Source organism: Scylla paramamosain, chromosome 2 (genome assembly GCF_035594125.1).
Source record: "Scylla paramamosain isolate STU-SP2022 chromosome 2, ASM3559412v1, whole genome shotgun sequence".
NCBI classification, from domain to species: domain Eukaryota; kingdom Metazoa; phylum Arthropoda; class Malacostraca; order Decapoda; family Portunidae; genus Scylla; species Scylla paramamosain.
In genome coordinates, this window is record NC_087152.1 from 11,415,001 (window position 1) to 11,442,500 (window position 27,500).

The following is a 27,500-nucleotide window of genomic DNA, read 5'->3' on the forward strand; positions in this document are numbered from 1 at the left end:
CTATCTCTCTCTCTCTCTCTCTCTCTCTCTCTCTCTCTCTCTCTCTCTCTCTCTCTCTCTCTCTCTCTCTCTCTCTCTCTCTCTCTCTCTCTCTCTCTCTCTCTCTCTCTCTCTCTCTCTCTCTCATAAAAATTTAATGCATTTCTCTCGCACAATGCCACCACCACCACCACCACCACCACCACCACCACCACCACCACCACCACCACCACCACCACCACCACCACTACCACCACCCCCTGCAGCGCACACTAATGTCTTCAAACAATAACAGCCACGCTACACCATCACGTCCATCTTGCCGCGCCCACACACATACACACACACACACACACAACCATACGTACGTTAATATTTCATTTTCAACATGACGTACCATACTAATCTCCTTAACACACACACACACACACACATACACACACACGGACACTCACCGACACATAGATGATGGCCGAGGTGCTCTGGTCGGGCTGAAGGCTGTGGTTTGGTCGGTGGTGGTGCGTCTCTGAATGTACCAAGGCGGCCTCGTACACGGCAGGGAGCAGCCCCTCGACACACCCAGCTCCGGGCCTGGCGAAGGAAGGGAGAGTAGTGAGCGATTCTCCGGAACTGGTAAGGAGTGATGTAGGGAGGCTGGGAGCGAGTGAAAGGAGGCTGGAAGCGAGTGAAAGGAGCCTGGGAGCGAGCGAAAGGAGGCTGGGAGCAAGTGAAAGGAGGCTGGGAGCAAGTGAAAGGAGGCTGGAAGCGAGTGAAAGGAGGCTGGGAGCAAGTGAAGGGAGACTGGGAAAAAGTGAAGGGAGGCTGGGAGCAAGTGAAGGGAGGCTGGGAGCGAGTGAAGGGAGACTGGAAGCGAGTGAAGGGAGACTGGAAGCGAGTGAAGGGAGGCTGGGAGTGAGTGAAAGGATGCTGAGAGCGAGTGAAGGAAAACTAGGAGCGAGTGAAGTGAGTGAAGTGTATTGGATAAGGGCGAGACTGACAGGTACTGGAAGGACTTTAGAACATAGGACAAGGATGGATGGATGGATGGATGGGTTTGTGGATGGACAGGGCTTCGAAATTTGTGGAGAGGTTTAGAACATGTGACAAGGATAGATGGATGGATGGATGAACGGCTATGGCTTAGAAACTTAGGGGAAAGAGGATATAGCTTGGTTAAAGAATCAGAAGAAGGATGAGGTGTATAATCCATCCTGTTTCACTTACAACTTGCAGACACTTTTTTTCCTGTTAGACTTTTTAAATTGCTCTCTGTCGTAGAAAGAGAAAACAAAAATGCATTCTCCGTCCTTTCTGTGCACGTATAAACAATTTTCTACAGTTCTCTAAATATTAGGGATGACCAGAGCCATTGCTGTACATCGCGAGAGAAGCACAAGAATAGCTACATAAATTACTGTACTTTTTTTTTATCTCATAGACAGATAAGATTGGCGCTGAGGAGGGAGCCTTGACTGCCGAAATGACGGACACTAAACAGAGAGAAAGCGGGAAAGAATGAGATAAAGGAGGAAATATGAAAGGTAAATGATGACAAGACGACATGTGTAGGAAAGGGAAGAAAGGAGAAGAAATGAAGGTAGAGATATGCAAAAGAGAACGAAGGGAAAGGGAGAGGAAAGAAAGATGACGAGGGATTTGTTGCAGATTTGAAGGGAAAGAGAGATAAATGAGAACCTGTAAGTTGTAGAGAGAGAGAGAGAGAGAGAGAGAGAGAGAGAGAGAGAGAGAGAGAGAGAGAGAGAGAGAGAGAGAGAGAGAGAGAGAGAACAAAATCGATAAATAAACAATGATGAAAAGGAAATGAGAGGAATAGATAAACTGGGCAAGGAAAAAGGGAACAAGGAACGAAGATAGGACAGAGAGGGTGAGAGACAGAGACAGAAAGCGAAAAATGCAAGAATGATGGAAAGGAGATAGGAATAATAGATAAAGGAGCAAGGAAATGGGAATATGGAATGAAGATGGGCAGGGGGAATGAGAGACAGCGTTAATTAATTGCTTACAACGCAGCAGGGCTCTCGTGTGTTGTGTGCCGCGTCAAGAGTGTTTGCATTTCCACCGTTGACGTGCATTCCTCTTCCTCTTCTTCTGTCCTCTTTACTCTCCAATCATTATATGCCCTTCTGTTTCTCTTTTCATTCCCTTCCCCAATATTTCCTTTTTACTTGGTTCTTCCTCTTCATAATCATTGTCTTTCTCTGTCCTGTCCTTTCTCCTTTATTTCTCTCTCTCTCTCTCTCTCTCTCTCTCTCTCTCTCTCTCTCTCTCTCTCTCTCTCTCTCTCTCTCTCTCTCTCTCTCTCTCTCTCTCTCTCTCTCTCTCTCTCTCTCTCTCTCTCTCTCCTTTTCTTTTCTTTTCTTTTCTCTGCGTCACTCACGTCATTCCTTCTTTCTTCTCTGTCTCCTCCTATCCCAATAACACTTTCTTCTTTACTCTGTCCGCTCTTTTCCTCTGTCTCTTCTTTTCTCTGTCACTCCCATTATCCTCTCCTCTGTCTTCTTCATTTTTCATAATACCTTTTTATTTCCTAGTATCTCTCTTGTAAATAATTCCCCTTCCTTTCTCTTTCTTCTCCTCTGCTTCCTCCTTCTGCGGACTCAAGTACAACCAAGCCCTGCCATTCCTTGCCTCGTCCCGCCCCTTGACGCCGCCAGGACGCTCCGCCAACCCGCTGAGGTTTTGCAACACACACAAATCCTGCTTTATACTGCACAACAGCCCGCACTCTGGGACCCTCCATGTGTCGGGAGTGGGGATTACTGGGGAGAGAGAGAGAGAGAGAGAGAGAGAGAGAGAGAGAGAGAGAGAGAGAGAGAGAGAGAGAGAGAGAGAGAGAGAGAGAGAGAGAGAGAGAGAGATACACACACAGACACACACACACACACACACACACACACACAAGATCTAGGAAGTCGCAGCTGTCAGGTCCCGCCGCTTGTTAGGACGACCGCGTTGAATCCCTCTGGCGCTGCGCTGGTGCCGAGTCGTGGTCAGCGGGGAGGCGGAGAGCGGAGAGCAGCACCGAGGGGATTACAAGCTTCTGCCACTGCCCCAGCCAATACACAACCCCGGTAAAGGGAAGCACAACATGGTGTAAAGCAGACATAACACAAGAGGAACATGCGGGGCCGCCTTAGCCTGCAACGGGGCGGGTGGGGTGGGGCGCGTCTGTACCCTGAGTGTTTCTACCGCAATGGTCGATTACTGCGGAGCTGTGGACCACGGAACGAAGGGAATAAGGGATAAAGGGGAACACAGGAAGGGATGACGAATGAGGCAAACCCAGGCAGAGAAATGTAAGGTAGTGTGGGAAGTGTGATAAATGCTAATACGGTGGATGGTTTGGATGGTGTGGATGGGCTTGCCTGATCGCGATGGGAATAAGGGTGGGAGGCTGGAAGGTCATAGGGTTGTTGGAGAAGAGGAGAGGAATGAGTGAGGGTTATGAGGGACTGAGGTGAGGCTCCCTATCGCCAGAAATGGACTTGTTAATCTTGGTGGAGGGAGGGGACACGGGATGAGATGAAGACTGAGGGAAGTGAGGGGTGGATGTAGGTGAGGATTAGGGAATTAGGACGAATGGGCGGTGGATATGAAAGGGATGGGAGGGAAGAACAGAGAAATAAGGTTAAGAAAGGACATGGATAAAGGTGCGAGAACGGGATGGATAAGGATGGTAAGCTTGTGGAAAGAGGGATGAAGAGGATGGAAGGAACGAAGAAGAAAGTAAAATGTGAGGAAAGATAATGGGAAAAAAGAGAGAAAGAGGAGGCGTGGGAAGAGAATGAGGAGAGTGTAAAAGAAAATACGAGGCGTCTTGAGAGGAAACTAATGATTTTCTTTTATGGATGAGGCAAGATACGTGTTTTGTACCTGTGTGTGTGTGTGTGTGTGTGTGTGTGTGTGTGTGTGTGTGTGTGTGTGTCTGGTATGATCTACAAGGAATTCATCACACGCACACACACACACACACACGTAGGGGAGAATAAGAAAGAAATTAAAAGAACAGGAAGTAAAAGTCAAATTGAAGACGACAACGAACGCAGGAGTAGACGGAGGAGGAGGAGGAAGAGGAGGAAGAGGAGGAGGAGGAGGAGGAGGAGAAGAAGGGAAAGAAGGAGGAGGCGATGAAGGAGGAGAAAGAGAAAATAATCCGTCCACTATCTCCTCAGAGCGGCCCTTGAGAGGCTGGCGAAGGAACCAGCTCATGCGAGTGTGTTGAGTAAACTGTGGCAAAGAGAGAGAGAGAGAGAGAGAGAGAGAGAGAGAGAGAGAGAGAGAGAGAGAGAGAGAGAGAGAGAGAGAGAGAGAGACTTTATATTCAACGTTATTAATTAAAAACTAAATTGATGCCCAAAAAAATATATGTATAATCCCAACTTACTTTTTCTTTTCTCTTTTGTCTCTTCCCCTTTCTTCATTTTTCCTGTTCTTTTCTTCCACTGTTCTCTCCCTCCGTTCTTTCCGTTCCTATCTCTCCTTTACTTTCCTTCTTTTCCTTCTCGTCCTCTCCCTTTTTCCTCTCTCCTTTCTCCTCGCTACCTTCCCTTCCCTCCTGTCTCTTCCTCTCCTTTCTCTCTTTGCTTCTTTTCCCTCTTCTCCTATCTTTATCTTCTTTCCTCTTCTTACTCTCCTCTTTTATGTCCGTCTTTCTCACTCCTCCTTTGTAGGATTTTCCTTTCCTCTCCTTCCTTCCATTTTCCTCTTCTCCACCGGCTTGTCTCTTCTTCCCTCTCCCATGTCTTCCTTTCGCTCTCCTTTCATCCTTCCCTCTCCCTCATTCTCCTATTTCTTCCCTCTCTAACTCACCATCCCCTTCTTTCCCCTTGCCTTTCCTCTCCTCCGACTCCTCTTCCCCCTCAGTGCTTTCCCTTTATCCTCTCATTTTCTCTTTCCCTCTCGCTCTTTTTTGCTTGCTTTATCAGTTCATTTTTCTCTTTCTCTCTTTTCTCATTTTATTTCCTCACCATCGTTCACTCTCTCCAATTCTCTCTCTCTCTCTCTCTCTCTCTCTCTCTCTCTCTCTCTCTCTCTCTCTCTCTCTCTCTCTCTCTCTCTCTCTCATTAATAAGTCATTTTACTTCCTTATATTAATTTTCTTGATCAGATTTGTCAAGTCTTTCATTTTTTTCATTTATTTTCCCTTCCCTTTCCTTTCCCCCTTACTTAACTCTTCTTTTATCTGTGTTCCTTGATGTTCCTTTTGTGTTCCTTTGCGTTCCTTACCTCACGTGAATGCAGGGCCGCTGGTGGTTACTCGTCCCGTTTTCTCTCATGATTAATCTGCCGGAAAAGAAGAGAAAACGTGGAGTCAGGTATAAGGGAAACTTTTTAAAGTTCATTACTCTTTATTAACTTTATTAACTTAACGCTCGGGAAGAATAAAATTAGAGTGTCGGGTAAAAAGAGAGAGAGAGAGAGAGAGAGAGAGAGAGAGAGAGAGAGAGAGAGAGAGAGAGAGAGAGAGAGAGAGAGAGAGAGAGAGAGAGAAAAAAATGTGTGTAAACTTCGACCTACGTACGTGTGTGTGTGTGTGTGTGTGTACTGAGGCACGTCATGGTACACAGACAAGCTAACAGACTAACAGAAACTGGCAAAATAGAGGAAATGTCGGAGATTGCTTGCTTTCCTCTCTCCACAAGTCTCTCAGTTCGTTTCTCCCTTAGAGAATCTCCCCTTGCTTCAGCCTACCTTCCCTTCTCTTCCATTCCCTCCCCCTTAACTTCCTTTCCCAAGCAGCCGCCCTTCCCTTCCCTGCCTTCAGGATATTAACTTCTCCTCTCAGCCCTCTCAAAGCGTTTCAAGCAGCTGCAAATGTTGATAATCGAGAGGAAGGAGGGAAGGAAGCGAAAAGGGAAGACGACGATAAGAGAAAGAAGCTTACGAGTACGTTTTCTTCCAAAGGATTATGAGTGACTCCTATAATTGGTCTTGTTGTTGAGGCGTTTATCAAGCGTATTTGTTTTTTTTTTCACGGGTTGAAATACTCAATAGAAAATAAAGGAAAAATGTATATAAAAAAAAAAGAGTTTATGGTACAAACGTTCCAGTAGTATAGAAATGTTTTAAGGAAAGGTGGAAGAGAGAGAGAGAGAGAGAGAGAGAGAGAGAGAGAGAGAGAGAGAGAGAGAGAGAGAGAGAGAGAGAGAGAGAGAGAGGGGGGGGAAGTTTCCACAGGAAGGAAGTGGTAGTGATGGAAATGAAAAAAAGAAAATTAGGAGAAATTGAGTTTTGCTATTTTTGTTGTGCTTATTGTTATTGATAAAGAATTTGTTGTTGTTGTTGTTGTTGTTGTTGTTGTTGTTGTTGTTGTTGTTGTTGTTGTTTCTGTTGTTCCTGTTACTGCTATTGTTATCATCATCGTTATCTTCATCATTATTATTATTATTATTAACATTATTAACATAAAATAGAAATGATCTCACCAGAATAAAAATATTGTCATCAGAGAAAGTGTCCACTTATGTTATTAACTCATGTATTTTAGCAAATCGAACCAGTAATAGAATATAAACAGATCTGATGAAGCAAGGAGAGAGAGAGAGAGAGAGAGAGAGAGAGAGAGAGAGAGAGAGAGAGAGAGAGAGAGAGAGAGAGAGAGAGAGAGAGAGAGAGATGCGAAGAAAAGAGAAGAAAAATAAGAAGAGAAAGAAGGAAAATATTTACAAAGAGAAATAATCTGAATACTAATCAAAGAGAGGTCACGTTAGAAGCAACATAAAACGCATTTGCTGCTGAAGGAAATTAATCTGAGGGATAATAAAAGCTTCATTTGGCGAGACGGCGAAACTTATTAAAGGTTAAGGAAAGAGGGAGAGAGTGAGTTAGCGAAGAGAGCGAGGGAGAGGGGGAAGAAACTCGCCGCCTCGTCCTAGCCCAAGCCTTCCACCAACCCGGAATTAGAACTTCGGCGCAACAACGGAACCCGGACTGACGCTAAATCCTCTTTGACCTAAATAAAAGAAACAGGGACGTCAGAGAGAGAGAGAGAGAGAGAGAGAGAGAGAGAGAGAGAGAGAGGAAAAAAGGGAACTAATCTTACCGATGGGGGGAAAATGTTTGCACCCATTGTCCGTGAAGGAGAAAAGTGAAGGAGTGTCTGTCTGTGTGTGTGTGTGTGTGTGTGTGTGTGTGTGTGTGTGTGTGTGTGTGTGTGTGTGTGTGTGTGTGTGTGTGTGTGTGTGTGTGTGTGTGCATGGGTTTGTCTTAGAGAGAGAGAGAGAGAGAGAGAGAGAGAGAGAGAGAGAGAGAGAGAGAGAGAGAGTTAAAAAAAAAAGCAAAGATATCAAAATTTATGCTGCGAATGAAGCAAAATATATAAAATGATATCGACTCCTTTCATAAATTGATACCCTGTTTTAACTGAACCTTGCCAGTTAACATAACCAGAGAGAGAGAGAGAGAGAGAGAGAGAGAGAGAGAGAGAGAGAGAGAGAGAGAGAGAGAGAGAGAGAGAGAGAGACACCAGGCCAGGGATTATCTTGTAGTATAAGGGGACGCGGGATACGTCTGGCCTGAGGTGTTTGCGGAAAAAGTGCGACCAGGAAAAATGAAATATGGTGTAAAAAACACAGTTGCGTTATTTAAAGAGGAACCTGCGAGAGAGAGAGAGAGAGAGAGAGAGAGAGAGAGAGAGAGAGAGAGAGAGAGAGAGAGAGAGAGAGAGAGAGAGAGAGAGAGAGAGACTCATCTATTGGCATACAGAATAAAGAGACACAAAAAGAAGAGAAAGCAGATAGACAGACAGTTCGACAGATAAACAGATACACAGACAAACATGGAAATAAATTGACAGGCAGAAAAGCATTGAGATTGGTATGGAAAAGCAGACAGACAGATAGACGATCAAAAATAGAAATAGTCAAAACAAAGACAAACAGATACGCAGAGAAACAGAAAGACAGGTAAACAGAGAAAGAAAAAAATGCAATTAATTAAAGTTCATATTTTACATTGAGCTCTCGTGATGAAATAGCGAAGTGCAATGAATAATAATGATAGTATATAAAATGATAATAATGATAATAATAATATTAGTAATAATAATAGTAATAATAATAATAATGATAATAATAATAATAATAATAATAATAATAATAATAATAATAATAATAATAATAATAATAATAATGATAACGGCTACGTACTTTTAAATAAATGTTTGTGTCTTTAGATTTTCTTTTTCCTTCTCTTCCCTAATTCATTCCATTCAGTAGTGCCCGAATCCCACTCTATCTTCTTAGTGGTTGAGAGAGAGAGAGAGAGAGAGAGAGAGAGAGAGAGAGAGAGAGAGAGAGAGAGAGAGAGGAGAGAGAGAGAGAGAGGAATCACTATACAGCTATGGGACAACATGGGTTGTGGCGGAGGCAGTGATTTCTTTCTCGTGGGATTTTTTGGGGGGACGTGTCGAGGAACAGCACGCGGTTGACACATGTGGTAGAGTAGTTGTTTGAAAGACCCGAGACCCTGGAGGTGACTGACAGTCCACTTAAAGCTTACCAACACAGGACTGAAGAAGGAGGCGCCTTTGACAACCGTTGTGGCGTTTTAGTACCAAGGTGACACACAAAAAACGCGGGATTGGGGTAGGAGAGAGAGATATAAGAGAGGAAAAGAGGGAAAGGTAGGAGGGAAAAGATAAAGAAAGGAGATAGGGGACGGAGAAAGAAAAAGAGATAGAAGGGAGAAGAAAAAAAGAGAAAGGAGAAAGAAGGAGGATAAGGAAAGGAGATAGCAGTAAGAAGACTTAAAACACCAGTTAAGAAATACCTGTGGCAACCGTTATGGCGGTGTTACCAAGGTGGCGTGGCTGAGACAGGTCACTGATGCTGGGGGATAATTTTGAAATACTTGTTTATCCGAGGCTTTATATTCCAAACTGCCGACATGTTTTTGTTGATTCTTATTTCCTCAGAGAAGTTGACGTACATGCTTTTGTTGATATGAATTTCAGCTTCGATTAGCAGCCGGTATAGTTTGTATATATTAGGTTTTCTTCTATTTTTTTCAAAAGTTACTATGCTTTTTATATTATTTTATAGATTCATTTAATAGTCGAGGTATTTTCATGATAAATCAAGTTTCAACATAAGTCTAAAGGCTTTATTATTTATTTATTTATTTTTCATTTGTATTTTACTCATTCAATATATATATATATATATATATATATATATATATATATATATATATATATATATATATATATATATATATATATATATATATATATATATATATATATATATATATATATATATATATATATATTTCATATTTACATTTTTATTCAATAATTATTTTACATCTAGTTCATTACATTTGCTTATTTCATTGTATTTTCTTTATATATATATATATATATATATATATATATATATATATATATATATATATATATATATATATATATATATATATATAGTATATATATATATATATATATATATATATATATATGTTTTTTTCATATTTACATTTTTATTCAATAATTATTTTACATCTAGTTCATTACATTTGCTTATTTCATTGTATTTTCTTTATATTAGTTTCATTTTTACATATTCATTGCATTTTTAGTAATTTTATGCGTACATGTACTTGCGTATTAGATGTTACTGAACATAATTCACATGTAAAGCAGCGAGAACAGTCAGTCTGCCTGGCGTGGCGGCGGCTGGCTGGTGCGTCCATTGGTCCGTGGGGCGCCACTGAGTGATCGCTTCGTACCTGCATCAGGCGGCTGGTGTGTCTCTATTACTGTGTAGTTATGTCTATGACTAATCGCTTCGTACCGTAATCGCCTTCTCGTGTATCCTCGCCTAGTTTGGCTGGGTCTTCATTAATGTTTGTTGTTGAATCAGCAGTCAGAATTACGCCAGGTCACGATTACTTAGTGTAATGTGTTTTGTGTTCGTCATCAGTCAAGTGAAGTAATTGTGAAAATGCTGAGGTGATATGGATAACTAAAGCACTTAGCCTCATGCTGCTGACCTACCCACGCCCTAAACTTGTCTGATAAAAAAAAAAAATAAGGACATAAAAAAAAAAAAAAAAACACACACAAAGAAAATAAGGGAAGCTGGAGGAAACCATCAGGTCTCCTTGTGATAGTCCCTGTACGACACACATGTACTTATTTCCACTTATAATCCCTTTCCATAAGTTTGTATAATCTTAAAAGCTCCCTATTGACTTGGCACTAATTAACTGATTATTGAGTTTATTCCATTCACCTACCACTTCACCACTCTCTCTCTCTCTCTCTCTCTCTCTCTCTCTCTCTCTCTCTCTCTCTCTCTCTCTCTCTCTCTCTCTCTCTCTCTCTCTCTCTCTCTCTCTCTCTCTCTCTCTCTCTCTCTCTTTTCTTTTTTTTTAATCTAACTGTCGAGCTTGAAAGATGCTGCACTTATTCAGATGTTCGTGGGAGTAATTGTTCACTGTAGATTGTAAATGATGGTTCAGTAACAAGACAGTCAAGGCCGCTCAAGATCCCCTCGTGTCCTGGTGATCATCTTGTCCAGGTCGGCAATGCGTCAGACTTACCTTGTTTGGCTAGAGCAGTCTGATAGGGGCTCAGTTCAAGGTGATGGCGCATCTCGCGGCCAACTTACCCTGCCTTTAGATTGATTTCTCAGTGTTTTCATGATATAGCGAGGATGGACATAACACTATAAAAAAAAAAAAAGGTTTACTTGATAATCTCATCTTTATACCTTTTCTGTCTCTTTTTTTTCGCGGTGCATAGAATTTACAGGTCATTCAGGAAACTCTACGATTACACTTTTTTTGCCTTTGTGGATTTCTCTCTTGCTTTTGTGTGATTTTTTTATCCACTTATGAGAAACATTTAACTCGTTGGATTTTATAATTTCTCAAACATGATTTCAGTGACTAGTCGAAACAGACAACGTAGCTTATAACTTTGATCCAGCTTAGTCATGAAAGATCCATTAGAGCCGGTGAAGCTGAAGAGGAAGACGGCTCCGATATTGATTATTAATGGAGATGGAGTAATAAGTAGCGATGTGATAAACTTGTAATAAGACGAGTAATTGGTAGTGATGTTATAAATCTGTAATAAGACGAGTGATAAGTAGTGATGTGGTGAACTTGTAATAAGACGATTAATAAGTAAAGATGTGATGAACCTGTAATAAGACGAGTAATTAGTAGTGATGTGGTGAACTTGTAATAAGAAAACCCGCACGCCACAGCCAGAGTTTAAAGGCCGAGAATATTCCGCAAAATAAGACACGTTAAGAAGAAAAATTGCACACCACGCGCTTTGCTGCCTCATTTCACTCTTGCAGGATATAATATTCCTGGATCCTGGACTCGGTGAACAGGAGTTTTGCATATTTTACGTTCGATTCTATTTTTTACGCTCTATTTCAGACACAAGCCTTTATGTAAATGTGAAGTGACGTCACCAATAAAGAGTCATTGAAACTCTTCTTGTTAGGTCACTCGTGCGTGGGTGGACGTAACTGTACTCTCACGATGTGGGTCAGCATTGTGTTACGTTTTATCCTCTCAAGGACTATTTTCAGAGGCCTCAGATATGATTAATCGGATTTTCATTAGTATTTTTTTTTGCAATGATGACCCAGAATTCCTGTTAAATTATCACTAGAATCATGAATGTGTCCTTGAATTAGCAAGATCTCTAGAGATTATCTACACGAGTACACCTTGGCAATTAGTCGAGATAAAACGTTTTAGTGTTTGAGAATGCCATCGCTTGTTATTGTGGCTTTTCGCTACTCACTTTAGAGAGTAAAGGAATGGAAAATACCGCCACACAGGGAGATCCCCAAGGCTAGTCACTGGTGCCCAGTAGTCAGGGTAATGGTGATTTATTGGCATTACACGGATGACCAGCTATCCCTTGTTATCCTCGTGATTAAATGTTTGTGTGCAAATTGCCATTAATACCGGAGATTGGTTCGCTCTTGACACTAATTGAGCGCCTCGAATATTAATGTAATGCTGGTAATGTCGCGTCACTAACAAGGCTATCGGGTGATACTTCCACTTCACCACTCACAAATGGCACTCTCACGCCACTACTCACAAAACTCTCTTACATTACATTACTACAAACTCTTGAGGTACTACACTGCTGCACTTAACTTCTCCCTCTGTTCCCTTTTTTTCTTTTCATTCTTTCATCTTGCATGCATTCCCCCTTCGTTCCTGTGTCTCTCCAATTCTCCTTTCTTCTGTCTTTCCTTCGCTTCTTTCTTTCCACCTTCCCTCCCATTCCTTCTTTCCGTGTATTCCCTCACTCTTCTTCCCGCCTTTCCTTCCACTCTCTTTTCCTCCGTCTCTCCCACACTCCCCTTACAGCCTGCCCATCATTCTTCTTTCAGTTTGTCACTCTTTCCCTCCTCCCTTCACATCCCTCCTCTCCCCACACCCCATTCCCGCGCCCGGCTCTCTGCTCAAGCTGTCACTCACATTTACTCTCCGTCTCCCAGCAAATGGCAACTAATCTTTCCTCAAAGTTTGGTTCGCAACTCGTTATTACCAACAACTTCGAAATCGCGAGTTGGAACTTTTAACCAATAAGAAAAATATCCAAGAGCTCTGAGTGGCAAGGAGTTTGGTGCTGACTGGAATTTATTCTCTCCAAGTGCCTCCTTTTACAAGACTGGCAAGTGTAAACAAACAAGCAAGCAAACAAGCTAACAAAAGCAAACAGACACTAGCTCAAAAAAAACAAAAAAAAAACAATCGCTTAAGAAATAATTAGTCTTTTTTTTTTTTTTCTTTTCACACAGACTATGACTTAATCTTATAAACTCGCCACCATAGTTAGCTCGCCTTGTTTATCATTCAGGGAGTGGCCTAGATAATTTCTGGTTATTTGGAGCACACACACACACACACACACACACTTGCTAGCTTTCCGCGCCTACCAGGAAGCAAACTCACAACTCTTGATTTGAGTGTCCGCTTCTCTGGGATAATAACAATAAGAGAAAACTATAATAATATTGGCAATAGATGTTCAGACTTGACGCGTTTGTCATTCCTGTAGTGTGGCGCATATTTGTGGGCCGATATGCGCCTTGTTTTGCTTTGTACACACCACTACCACCACCACCACCACCACCACCACCACCAACAACAACAACAACAACAACAATGATAATAATAATAATAATAATAATGATAATAATAATAATAATAATAATAATAATGATAATAATAATAATAATAATAATAATAATAATGATAATAATAATAATAATAATAATAATAATAATAATAATAATAACAACAACAACAACAGTACTTTATGCAGCGTTTGCTTTTTGTTGCTTTTGAACTTGTCATATGCAAATTCCCCCCCCAGCAATTGAGAGAGCCCCGTCCAGCCCCGCCCCGATCAGCCCCGCCTGCCCTCCACACAATATATTGACACAACGGCAAAAATTCATATAAAAATATATGCACCGCGCTGAGCCAGGACGAGTATTTTGGTCAACATTTGGGGATAAGGAAAATATATGCTAAAAGTTTATATTTTCAGCAGGAATGATAACGAGTTTTATCCATTACGGTGCAAAAATATCCTCAATGGAAAAAGGACTAAAAAGCTTCGGACGTGAGGGAAGCTGACGAATGTTCCACCGCTGTCATTTTCCTCCCTTTTTGTGAGTTCTAAGTAACTCCCTTAAAGATGATGTAACCCGAGGCGGAAACATAAAGGTAATAGTAATGACGTGCTGTAAAATGTTGGCTCTCCACTTAGTTCTGTTTAGCTTTCAGTTGTTTTTGCAGTAGCAGGAGACTAAAAGCCGGCCACCTTCACTTGTGCCTTGGCGATCACGTGTGTCTTGATTGTCCTGTCAGAGATTCCTTTCTTGGGTCTTCCTCCTTCATGTACCGTAGAAATACTTTTTTTTCTCGCAGTCTTTTCGACCGGTCAGTCAGCAGCGATGGATAAGAAATTCCCTACACATTTAACCTTTCAGTGCCAAGGCATCAGTTTAATTTTATCCCGAAATGCCACTGTAGAACTGTACCAGATTTAGAATTGCATTTTTCGTTATCAGTGACTTAAGATAACTTCCCGTTATTCATCTTTTATACAATGAGTATCTTGATGTATTCTGTCTAACATTAGGGAATGAAGTCTGGGAATTGTCTGTTAAAATGAATGAGTTAAACTGCATGCTTAGTCTGGGTGTAGCTCATCGCCCTCCTGCAGTTAATAAAGTACAGTAAAGTGGGCTTTGTGTGGTAGTAAATTAATAAACCTGACCGGATGGCGTTCTGGTGGCGTCAGTTCACCGCCATCCTCCTCTTAATAAAGTAAAGGAGAAACGTTAAGTGATTTTATGAAGCCTGGAAATATGCAGTAATGAATTGTGTTAACTTTACTTGAGAGGCTTCTAAAAGTAATTGACTGCCGGATTCCAGTAAATAGAATAAAATAGAGACGAGAAGAAGAGGCTCTATCTATTTTTATTTATTTTTATTTATCTATTTATTTATTTTATTATTATTATTATTATTATTATTATTATTATTATTATTATTATTATTATTATTATTATTATTATTATTATTTATTTATTTATTTATCTATTTATTTATTTATTTATTTATTTTATTTTTTTGCTATCTCTCAAAACTGCATTGTTCTTCTTGCATTCCTGGCATAACATTTCTCAGCGGTCGGCGACACATTAGCAAATGGAAAGGATTTGTGAGAATGGAAAGCAATTCAATTTTCTACCTAAATGTGTGTGTGTGTGTGTGTGTGTGTGTGTGTGTGTGTGTGTGTGTGTGTGTGTGTGTGTGTGTGTGTGTGTGTGTGTGTGTGTGCAGTGCGTTATATCTCTCGTAAGTCTCTCTCTCTCTTGTGTTTGAAATATTCAGTTACTTCCTGACCTCAATATTAGTTAGTGTATTTTCTCTCATTTTATTTTGTGCATGCCATGTAGAGATAGGGGGTAGTAGTGGTAGTAGCAGTAATAGTAGTAGCAGTAGTAGTAGTAGTAGTAGTAGTAATAGTAGTAGTAGTAGTAGTAGTTGTAGTAGTAGTAGTAGTAGTAGTAGTAGTAGTAGTAGTAGTCACTGTATTACATTCCCACATTAATTTATTTTGTTCATTCGACTTCATTCTATATCTTTCTTGCAACACGATTTAAAACTACAAATACCTCTTACTCTCTCTCTCTCTCTCTCTCTCTCTCTCTCTCTCTCTCTCTCTCTCTCTCTCTCTCTCTCTCTCTCTCTCTCTCTCTCTCTCTCTCTCTCTCTCTCTCTCTCTTTGTTCTTTGTCTTTCACCTTCACGTCCTTTCCATAAGTCACTTTCCTCTTTCTCATTCTCTCTCTGCTCTCTCTATTGCCTGCTTCCATCTGGCTAAGTCTCTGTTATCCTTTAGCTGTCTGTTGCTCTTTTATCATCCCCTGGTTTTCTTTATCCATTTTCTTTCGACGCGTCTCTCTCTCTCTCTCTCTCTCTCTCTCTCTCTCTCTCTCTCTCTCTCTCTCTCTCTCTCTCTCTCTCTCTCTCTCTCTCTCTCTCTCTCGTCATTCTTTCTATTTCTTTCTATATTATTTTTTCTCTCTGTCTTTATTTTGCCATTTTTCTTGTCCTTTCTCTTTCACTCCATTATATTTTTCCTCATTATCTTTCAGTTTTCTTTTTTTTTTCTGTCTCTTCCTTCTTGACAGTTGCTGGTATCATTATTTCTTTTCAATACAGTGACTTTACTTTATATTCGTATTTCCGTAATTTTCTGCGATAAAAATGGCAAGTTTATTTTTAATGCTTCATATTTATCAATTATTTCTCATTTTCTTTATATGCATTATGTAAGCATTGTTTTTTTTTTTTCTTTTTGCACTGAACACTTATTTCTTTCGTTCTTATTATTTCATTTATTTATTCATTTATTTTTGCATTCCGTAGTTGTATATTTTCTCTTCTTTTACTTTGTTTTTTTTTTACTGTCTTGCGTTTTTTATTTTTTCTATTATTTCTTTTCCCTTTTCCTCTTTCTTTCATTATACTTTTTTAAAAATTTTAATGGATGTTTTTATTTTATTAATTTTATTGATTTTATTTTTTATTTTATTTATTTTTATCATCATTATTTATTTACTTATTTATTTTATTTATTTATTTATTTACTTACTTATTTTTGTATTTTACAGTTTCTTCCGGTAGTGTTATAGTCGCCTACACCACCACCACTACAACCACCACCACCACCATCACCATGACCATCACCGCCATCACCACCAAGTGTCTATTTCCCTCACTCACGCGCTCTTTCCCACGCCCTTCAAGTCACAAGCTTTTAGGCTGCTGCGAACACTTCTTAAAGCCTTCAGGAGCCTTTGCACTTTATTAAGACTTTACTTTTTTCCCATCGCTGCTTTCAGACTCTTAAGGTTCTGACGCATTAACAACACCACCTGTCTCGCATTTTTATATTTTTCTTTCTACTTTATTTTTCGTCCTACTTTACTTTACTTTACGTACTTACAAGGTCTCGAGCATTTATTAGACTTTACGTGATCTTTTGATGATGTGTTGCTTTATATTCTGGGATGTGTATTTGGTGGCCATCGTTTAATGTTTGTAATCTATTTTGAACGGTTTGAACGGTTGAGAGAGAGAGAGAGAGAGAGAGAGAGAGAGAGAGAGAGAGAGAGAGAGAGAGAGAGAGAGAGAGAGAGAGAGAGAGAGAGAGAGAGAGAGAGAGAATATGCCAAAGGAGAACGAACAAACGCCTCAAGGAAATACACGTGTCTCTTCTTTCCTTCCACGGGACACATTTGCAGTTCGATCTAGTCACTAAGTTTTCCCCGTGACGGTTCGCCTCACACACTTCCAATCCTCAAGACAAGACCACTGCAAGCAACCAGCCTGTTTACATATGCAGGAGAGACAGCCACCGCACTTCCAGTTTGAGCAGTTTGGATGCCGTGAACCAGCCTGGCTTTTTTGTCTAATCTTTTCAGTAGGAAGAGGAGACGTCCATCAAAGACCAGAAGGGGAAGAAAAGACAGCGTTGCTACATCACCTGCAGGGCGTGTTTGGGTTGGGGGAGGGGGTGGTGGGGTAAGGAAAGGTAGTAATTCGCCGCGGGGGATGGACGAAGGACGAGCTGTTTTGTTTGTGTTTGTGTGTGTGTGTTTCTACGAGATAGTACACTGTTTTTTTCTTTTTTTTCTGGGTTGGGGTGAGAGAGGGAGGAGCTTTTATTTTTTGCCCCCATGTTCTCGTGTCTCGCTCCTCATTGGCGGGGAGAAAGAATGTAAGGAAAAGGGGTGCACGAGTCACAAAAGAGGCAGGGCTTCCTTTACAAATGCATTCTGTTTCCCAGTTGCAGTTGAGGACGGAAGCCCCCCACGATAAGGCTGTACGTGTTTGTGTGTATGTGTGTGTGTGTGTGTGTGTGTGTGAAAGAGAGAGAGAGAGAGAGAGAGAGAGAGAGAGAGAGAGAGAGAGAGAGAGAGAGAGAGAGAGAGAGAGAGAGAGAGAGAGAGAGAGAGAGAGAGAGAGTGCCTTGCGGGTCTTTGTTATTCCTCCCGTCTATATTGGTCTGTTTCTGTCTGTCTGTCTGTTTGTCGTGTTAACTATGTAGCTTGTGTTTCTTTTTATATCTTTTTTCCTTTTGCTGTTCCTTATTTTTGCATGTATATATTTTTTTTTATCTTATTTTGTTATCATGTTAGTCTTTTCCCGCTTGTCTCTGTCATGTGTGTGTGTGTGTGTGTGTGTGTGTGTGTGTGTGTGTGTGTGTGTGTGTGTGTGTGTGTGCGTGCGTGTGTGTGTGTTTGTGTCTCGTTACTGCACATTGGCGGCCAGTTCACCACTAACATTTTCTTTTGTTTGACTCAAGGGATCATTATTCAAGGTTGCGTGTTTATGTAAAACCTGGAGCGTCGTCCCCCAAAGGCTCATGTGCCATTTGCGACATTCAGCAAACTTTCCGCCTCTGACAACATTCTAGTCTACTGAAGATTATCTCCCCCTGAGTCTTGTTTTGTTTTAGGGCTTTGTGCGATGCCAGTGATGTCTGCAGCAGCAGTAATGGTTGCAGCAATGCGGGACATACACACACACACACACACACACACACACACACACACACACACACACACACACACACACACACACACACACACACACACACACACACACACACACATACACACACACATACACGCGCGCGCAGCCTTATTGCAGTGCTGCACTCCCACTTGTTCCCAATGGTATTCAAAGGAAAGTTTTAATATGATACCAAATGAACTGGAAAGCCTCCCCCTCCTCCCTCCCTCTCCTCGCGCGCACACAAAAAGAATGACCAATAATTCCATTTTTCAGTTCGTGCCGAGAGAGGTTAATTGACAACAGACCTCATGTCTCGGATTTAATTTATCTTATGATGGATTCCTGTCAATCTGTCTACCAGTCTGTCTGTATTTGTAGATTGATAGATAAATAGGTAGATAAAACAAATATTTATGCGAATATATGTAGAGAGAGAGAGAGAGAGAGAGAGAGAGAGAGAGAGAGAGAGAGAGAGAGAGAGAGAGAGAGAGAGAGAGAGAGAGAAAAAAAATTGCCCACGTGCAGTCAAAAAATATCAGAAAAAAAATAATAACATGCAGCAATGGGTGGTGCGCTCTCCCGTCAGCCAGCAAGCAAGTGTATCTGTTCCTGGGCCCACGTGCATTTGGTGTTCCCCACGCGCGATGGCCCTGACGAGCGTGCCAATAAAGCCAAAGCTACAGGAAGATATATCGCCTGGCGGAGCTCGTTAGCGTGGCTGTCATTCTCCCATTTGATACATGTCACGCAGGTTGTCAGAAATGTTTTGCGTTTAATGGGCCGACCAATTTAGTATATTTTAATCTGTGTATCATTCAAACGTTGGACGAGTAAACAGGATTTATTTGAGTTTGAATAGGAGTGGTGGAAAGAATGAATTTTCTTTATTAGAGAAGGGAGTGAGCCTTTACTCCTCGTGGGTGATTCCGGCACGCGAGTTTACAGTACAGGGCAGGGACAATAATGACGTGGTGAGCAGAACACCACACCACTAAATTGTATCAGCCCATCGTCACCTGGACTGTATTGCCACCAGGATGCGTGTAAGTACGATGCATGTTGTTATTGCAGACTGTTATTTCTACTGGTCTTGCTGCTGCTTAGTACATCCTGTGGCGAGTCGCTTATAAATTTAATCTAACACTTTGGGAAATGAAGTTGTCACTCAAGCTAGAAAATTGGTTCAGCGCATAAGCCTTATAAACACATTCCCCATTAGCATGCTTGCTTCCCTCCTGCAGTAGGCGAGGCCGAGTGTTGGGGTGCCGTGGCCTTTCTTTGGTAAGATAAAGGAATCCTCATCCCATCCTTTCCCTCATCCCAGCTCCTCTTGGCATATCCATGTTTGTGTTTCTCGGAGTGGTCAGGGCACGAGAGGCTCCCATGAACAGCCTCGCAAGGTGGTACTGAGGGGAGGAAAATGCCAGTCATGTTGTTGTTGTTGTTGTCAGTCGGAAGGTATTGCCTTTTCAACGGCACGCCATGTCCGAGGCGATGCAGCGACGGAAGTGTGTGTGTGTGTGTGTGTGTGTGTGTGTGTGTGTGTGTGTGTGTGTGTGTGTGTGTGTGTGTGTGTGTAATAGGATTGACATGGTTTTGGAGGGAACGAACTTGTTGAGCAAGCTTTGCCTGTCTCTCAAGAAGTGTGGATCAAGGCAGGGGAAGGGATGCTGTCAGGGGAGATATGGCGGTGAAGAGGCGGAGTTGGAGAGGCACAATGATGCAGATATCGAATAAACTGGTGAGGCTGGTGTTGCACGGCGCCGGGGAGGCTGGGTGGTGGTGGTGGTGCTCTATCTCCCTGGTCCAGGAAACATCACCGTGCGGGAGGTGGATGGACGGGTAGAAACGCGAGGGTGTTGTGTGGTGGCGTGGTGGTGTGGTGGTGGAGTGGCGGAGTGCAGCCAGCTGGCAGTGTCGGCAGGACAGTGGCGCTGCGGCATTGCACTCTCGCTGTTGGTGTGGGATATAAATGGACCTGTTTGTCCAGGCCATTTGCATTCCAGCACAGAACACTGAACCGTTAGGATATTACCCATCTTACGAATAATCTTGATTTACTGTTACAGAGTCACCCAAACTGGTCTTCCCAACTCGCTGCCGCCTGTCCGCCCCTGGAGGAGGCGGCAGGATCAGATTTTGTGCTCATTCTTATGAGTTTTGCGTCGAACTCAGAGTTAACCAATATCTGTGTTCATTCATGCATTTTACAGGAAAATTCTGGAAGTCTTTCCTCTTCTATTTTTCGCTTCTTCCAACGACATAAGCTCTCGGAGGAGACTTTCGAGACATCTCCGAAGTTTTGTAAAACGATTTAGGATTAACGTCTTGCCCTTTCTGAGAAAGAATCGCAGTGGCACACACGGCCTCGTGTTATCAACGCGTCAAACATTCATTTCATCAGTTTAACCTTTCAGCAATGAAAAGGGTTAATATTAACAGAAATCAACACAACAGCTGATAATTCCGTGGTCAGTGTTTGCACCAGACCTGCCTGGCCGTGGCTTGTGGTCTTTATGTCAACAACAGTGAAATGCAATAGTTATATTATTAGGAAAGAATTACGAGTATTATAATAAATAACAACTACCGATATAACAAAAGCTCTTTGTACCCAAGCCAACCATGAACTGAATACATTTGATTCTTTCCTTTCCTCCCCTCCTCTTCCTTCCCATCCCCTCCCTTGCCTTTCCCTCCCCTTCTCTCCCGTCCTTCCCTTCCTCTCCCATCCCTTCCCCTTCCCTCCGCTCCTCTCCCGTCCTTCCCTTCCTCTCCCATCCCTTCCCTCGGCTGTCTGCCACACGTCGGGACTGCGTATACTGCTGCCGGACAACGAATAAACAACACTGATTGTTTTTTACAGCGACAACATAGTGTTGGGGGTAATAATAAGTATACATAAGCCATTTCCTTGAATTGTAAAGCAGTGGCGCTTTGTAAAGAGCAATAATAAAAATAATCTTCTCTGTTCATGGAGATTTGCTGCGGTGATGGCGCGAGGCTGAGTCTGGAAATGAGATATTGTGTTTTATATTCACGTGCATCAGTGTAAACGTGCGCTGGAGATTTGTTCTAGCTTCTATACACGCGTAACTTCACCCAGGTACATCCCACACAGTAAGACCCCTCAATGAAAATCTCACACCAAACAGTTGCTCCCAACTTAATCTAACCTAACCTAAAAACCTTCGAACCTAATCTAAAGTAATCTAATTTAACCTAACTTAACGTAACCTAACCTATCTTAGCCTAAGTTAACCTAACCAAACAAAGCTTGACAATACACTAATGGGTCAACTATATTTCAAAAGTCTTGCAGGTGGAATAATCGAAGGCGAAAATATCTACTTTCGAAAACTCAACAAAAAAATGTCATTATGTGTTAGTCTCGTGGCTTCAGCTAGAGACCAACTCCTCAGTGTGACTCTCAACTCATACGTAAAAATCTGAATTACTTTCGGACCCCGTGCATTACAGGTCAATTAACTGTTTTTTTTTTGTGGAATTAAGAGATTTACCATTTTTTTTCTATTTCCTCTTCTGCCGCTCAAATTCTTACCTCATTAAAGGGACGAGGGAAGAGAAAAATGAAGAGAAGGAGGAAGAGGAGAAGGAAGAAGAGTAGCATAAGAGGAGGCGACGGCGGCGGAGGAATAGGAGCAGGAAGGGGAAGGGGAAAGTTATGGAGAGGAGGAGAAGAAGGGGCAGAAAGGGAGTGTTGGTGGAAGGAAAACAACACGCGGGTCGCCACGTGTGAGGTGTTATGCTGAGGCTAAAAGGGAAAAAAGGAGGATGTGAAAAAAGACGAGGAAATTAATGATGGCTGAAGGGAAATCGCAATAATGAGAGATATATAGATAGACAGATAGACAGATAGATAGATAGATAGATAGATAGAGAGAGAGATAGAGAGAGAGAGAGAGAGAGAGAGAGAGAGAGAGAGAGAGAGAGAGAGAGAGAGAGAGAGAGAGAGAGAACCACCAAGGTACGAAAAAATAAAATAAAAAAAACAAAGAAATCGAAACAAAACAAATATAAAAGTAAAGAGAGAGAGAAAACGTGACTCACTTTAGGAGGAAATCAATGAAAACAAAAAACGAGAGAGAGAGAGAGAGAGAGAGAGAGAGAGAGTAGAGAGAGAGAGAGAGAGAGAGAGATGAGAGAGAGAGAGAGAGAGAGAGAGGTGCAGGGCAAAACATATGCAAAAAATTTTCAGCTATATCGTCAAGCAAGAGAAAGAGAGAGAGAGAGAGAGAGAGAGAGGAGAGAGAGAGAGAGAGAGAGAGAGAGAGAGAGAGAGAGAGAGAGAGAGAGAGAGAGAGAGAGAGGCTTAGGTCGCGATATTGCACATGGGTGGGTTTGAATGTTGTGCCCTGAATGGAGGCACCTGGAGGGCAACGAGACGAGTGGGCAGAGTGGCTCTTATTTAATCAGTCACATAAAGGGACGAGCAGAGAGAGAGAGAGAGAGAGAGAGAGAGAGAGAGAGAGAGAGAGAGAGAGAGAGAGAGAAAGGGGGGGGTGGAGAAGGAGGGATTTTCTGCATGTTGTCAAGCTCTCTCTCTCTCTCTCTCTCTCTCTCTCTCTCTCTCTCTCTCTCTCTCTCTCTCTCTCTCTCTCTCTCTCTCTCTCTCTCTCTCTCTCTCTCTCTCTCGTCGTTTTTTTTTTATTGATTTCCTCTTAAAGTGATTCACGTTTTCTTTTATTATTTGTTTTTTTATTTTTTTTATTTTTTCATTTTTATTTGTTTACTTTTTATTTGTGTATTTATTTATTTTTTTTTGCGTATATTTGCTTTTAATGTAACAATTTTCCTGTCCAATGTCAGCATAAGGCAGGAAAACAAAAAAGAGCCACTGAAGATGCCAGTCATTATTCATACCTAGGTGCTTACGCTCTCTCTCTCTCTCTCTCTCTCTCTCTCTCTCTCTCTCTCCTCTCTCTCTCTCTCTTCTCTCTCTCTCTCTCTCTCTCTCTCTCTCTCTCTCTCTCTCTCTCTTGGAAGCACAGGAATATATTGAAAAGTAAAGTAAGAAATGAAAATATGAAAATGTGAAAAGCGATAGTACATGAAAACTAAAGAAATTTTTGAAACGTAACTTCAAACTTGCACTAAAATAATTGGTTAGTTGTTTTTTTTTTATACGTGGTTAAAGAAAATCATGAAAATTAGAAAAGCTAGATATATGTTTGTTTGTTTTTTTGTTACGTAGATGTGAAAATAGATGGATATATAATGAAATATTCAGATAGGCATAGAGACAGATTGATAGACAAACAGACAAACATTATTTAAAGATAGAGGGATGGGAATATGGCTAGATAGATAGACAAACAGATAGATAGACAAATAAATGGACATAAATGGATGAATAAATAGAAAGATAGATGGATGAATAGGTAGGTAGGTAGATAGATAGATAGATAGATAGATAGATGAATAGATAGGTACATAGAGGGATAGATAAAATAGATAGAAGATAGATATATACATAGAAATACAGATACATATGTGTTGTTGATAGATAGACAGGTACATAGATAGATAGGTAGACAGATAGACAGATAAAATAAGTAGACCAAAAAAAAAAGAAAACCAGTAATTCGGTGAACAAGGGCAAACAGAAAAACAGGAAAAGCAAAAGTTTCCAATATAGGAAATTGGACGGAGGAAAAACACAAAATAGAATTACGGAAGGAAACACACACACACACACACACACACACACACACACACACACACACTACACACGCGCGCGCGCGCGCGCGCGCGCACGTACGCACGCAAACTCTTGGAAGCTACAGTCAATATCCAACAATTTCACGAACCAAGAAAAAAAAAAGAAAAGAAGAAAAAGAGCGACACCTTTTAATGGAGGAAAATAACGGAGAGAGAGAGAGAGAGAGAGAGAGAGAGAGAGAGAGAGAGAGAGAGAGAGAGAGAGAGGAGAGAGAGAGAGAGAGAGAGAGAGAGAGAGAGAGAGGAGGAGGGTAGGTGTAGATGGAGCGTGAAGAGGACAGCCAGGTAAGCTTCGTGTGGTCATTTTTGTGTTGAGAGAGAGAGAGAGAGAGAGAGAGAGAGAGAGAGAGAGGGAGAGAGAGAGAGAGAGAGAGAGAGAGAGAGAGAGAGAGAGAGAGAGAGAGAATTACACCCATAACATGAACCATTTTGAGTTTTCTGTCTTTTAATTAAATATGTACACTGCAACGTTATGATTCACTAACTCACGAGTGTTTCCTTCATAACTGTCCAATACTATACAAGAGAAGCGATTATAATGAGTTCTTTTCTTTTTTTCTATTCCTCCCCCTAAGCAATATTACACACGTACATACATTCCCTCCTGGTTATTCGTCGGCTATTATTCGTTGATTGCTCCTCTCCACTATCTTATAAATGACAGGAGCGCGTGTATCTCGTGACGCTAATGTGGCAGTCCATCACTTTATTTCAGATGTGTGTGGAATTATTATTTTGTTTTTCAGTTTTCATCGCCTTTGTGTCTTGAATGTCGTATTTTTATTTATTTTTTCAACGTTTCATGCTTATTCCATTCTAGGATTGATATTTTTTGCGATAAGGAAATATGTAAATATAGGGTCTTCCTAAGCCCCTACTTCGATTTCACTACGTAAGACGACACGAACAACGTGATCTTATGACGTTCGATGTAACTTTTTCCACCTTTTATGCATAAGTGAGGCAGAGCAAAGACTAGACATTAAAAAAAAAAAAGCTCACTATATGAGAAACCTTTCATGAACACTGCAATTTAACAAAATACAGATACATGCGTATGTTTTCATCTGCATTCCTTCTATCCTTTATTCTCAATTTCCAACTCTTTTTCTCTTACTTCTGTCTTTCTCATTCTTATTCCCTTTGTTCCTCCCTCCTTTCTTATCTTCCTTTGTCCGTCTCCTCTTTACCTCTCGCTTTTACTTCCGTGTCTGCAACTTACCACTGTCTTTCAAGACACTGGTGAGGAGAGAAAGAGGTCGCAGTAAACATCTCCATCAGTGAAGTGAAGGAAAGCCTCAAGGGTGGAGCTCAGAGTGCCACATGTGATCGCTTTGTGGTCAGACTGAAAGAGAAAGTCAGTGTGTGCATGTCTGATATTGGTGTGTATGTGTGTGTGTGTGTGTGTGTGTGTGTGTATGTGTGTGTGTGTGTGTGTGTGTGTGTGTGTGTGTGTGTGTGTGTGTGTGTGTGTGTGTGTGTGTGTGTGTGTGTGTGTGTGATGTACGTCTGTGTTTAAGGCCATTTTTGCTGCACCATGTCTTTTATTAGTATTTTATTCCAGTTTGAATGTTCGTGCTTTAATTTCTGGGTGATTTTATTTCGTTAGATATTATTTTGTGCATAATGTTTGTGTGTGGGATAGTCGGGGGTTTAGGTGTGTGTGTGTGTGTGTGTGTGTGTGTGTGTGTGTGTGTGTGTGTGTTTTATGTTTATGCCTGCATGTGGACCATTTTGTTTAATGTGGGATGGTATTGTGCAGTGTGGATGCAGTTTTGTCAGTGGGACGCTCTCTCTCTCTCTCTCTCTCTCTCTCTCTCTCTCTCTCTCTCTCTCTCTCTCTCTCTCTCTCTCTCTCTCTCTCTCTCTCTCTCTCTCTCTCTCTCTCTCTCTCTCTCTCTCTCTCTCTCTCTCTCTCTCTCTCTCTCTCTCTCTCTCTCTCTCTCTCTCTCTCTCTCTCTCTCTCTCTCTCTCTCTCTCTCTCTCTCCATGAGTTAAGAGTTGGATGTGTATATGTGGAAACGAAAACTCAGTCACCCATGCACCAACACACACACACACACACACACACACACACACACACACACACACACACACACACACACACACACACACAGACACAGACCGTCACGAAGTTGCATAGTCCAAACTCAAGTCTCGTTTCTTTAGAGTGGCAGTCTCGGGACTTTACCAGAGCCATCCATCGCGGGTTTCAGAAGTTGAGACGAAGGAAGCGGAACACAACTTTTACTCCCCCTTCCACTTTGCAATGCAGGAAGAGGGGATTGGAGGCAGAGAGGCAGTGAGGGGCTGGAGGGAGGGAGGGAGGGAGGGAGAGAGGGAGGGAGCACCTGCCTCTGATATCTAGCGAGGAACAGACTGGTTTCCTTCATCCCAAGCCACCACTGGCGTCATGGTTACTGGGCTTTTGGGGTTGTGGTGGTGATGTTACTGGTAGGTTGATCCACAGGTGAGGTGAAGGGACGTGAGTTAGTGAAGGAGTGAAGTTAATGGAGGAGCGAAGGAGTGAGTTGATGAAAGGACTAAAGAGTGAGTTAATGAAGGGGTGACTTAAGGATAGTTAGTGAAGGAATGAGAGACTGATTAAGTGTAGAATTGAAGGATTGGGTTAAAGGAGGGAAGGAGTGAGTTAGTTAAGGAGTGAAGAAATATGTTAATGTAGGATTGAAGGATTGAGTTAAATAAGGAGAGGAGTGAGTTGATTAAGGAGTGAAGGAGTGAATTAATATAGGATTGAAGGATTGAATTAAATGAGAAGGGAATGAGTGAGTTAATGAAGGAATCAAGGAGTGAGGTGATGGAGTGGAGCAATGAATGCGTAATGACAATAAAGTAACGGCAAAAAAATGTTATTGAGAATATGCAAGTGTTTTCCTAATGTTCAGTGTGATCGACTCAGAGGAGAGTAACTTACAGCTCCCAACATGGAAACTCTCTGGATAATTTTAACAAGTCAGTCTCCATCAAAAGTGGTGCTTCTGAAACGGGGAGAGTTTTTACTCACTGCGTAGAGAAATTACCATAAGATTCTTCATTCGATCATTATTGAGCGGCTTATATTTGTCAGTCTCTGTGGCGGTGAGAAGATAACCAGAAACATATGGAATGTGCAAGACTGGGTGTAATTATTGCTAATATCACTTAATCATTGGCCCTTGTAGACAAAATGGAAAATGACAGATCCATTTAGGATTCTACGCTTGGCTAAGCTAAGTTTAGTGTTGCTACATGCATAAGAAATTTTTCATTACTTGCTCGTAAGTGTGTTGAGTGCTGCGCTTCGTGGAAAAGTTCATTCACATTCACTTTTAAGTCGGCGGCCGCTCAGAGGTCTTGCTACAATAGGACCCGTCACTGAGGGATTACCAGTGAGGTGGAAATATGAAATGAGAATTTAAAAACTAAAAAGATCAACATTGACTCCTTTGCCGAGCTTGAGACATCGTGTGGATGGTTCTCTCAGCCCAGCAGCGTGTGGGTGTGAGCGGCGCGCCTCGCCACGCCTCGCGGCACGTAGCTTTGTTCAGCAGCACGATCACATACTGAATGAGACACAGAATGTCCTCGTGTTAGGAGTAAATTCAATTTTTATTCATTTCACAGAAGGTAAATCAAATCGTTGTTGCAGGTATAGAAATTGTGCGGCAC

The 27,500-nt window shown here is 41.6% G+C and overlaps 1 protein-coding gene across 1 annotated transcript in view; it reads right to left on the reverse strand.

The window, feature by feature from the left end:
• The window catches only part of LOC135109970 (uncharacterized), a 64,671-nt gene that overhangs the window by 4,024 nt on the left and 33,147 nt on the right, over nucleotides 1–27,500 (reverse strand). Inside the window, exons 2-3 of the mRNA XM_064021928.1 lie at nucleotides 5,227–5,283; nucleotides 435–570 (exon numbers count right to left, since the gene is read on the reverse strand). Of these exons, the coding sequence (XP_063877998.1) occupies nucleotides 435–570; nucleotides 5,227–5,276 (186 nt within the window). The 5' untranslated portion in view covers nucleotides 5,277–5,283. The remainder of the gene's footprint in view (nucleotides 1–434; nucleotides 571–5,226; nucleotides 5,284–27,500) is intronic.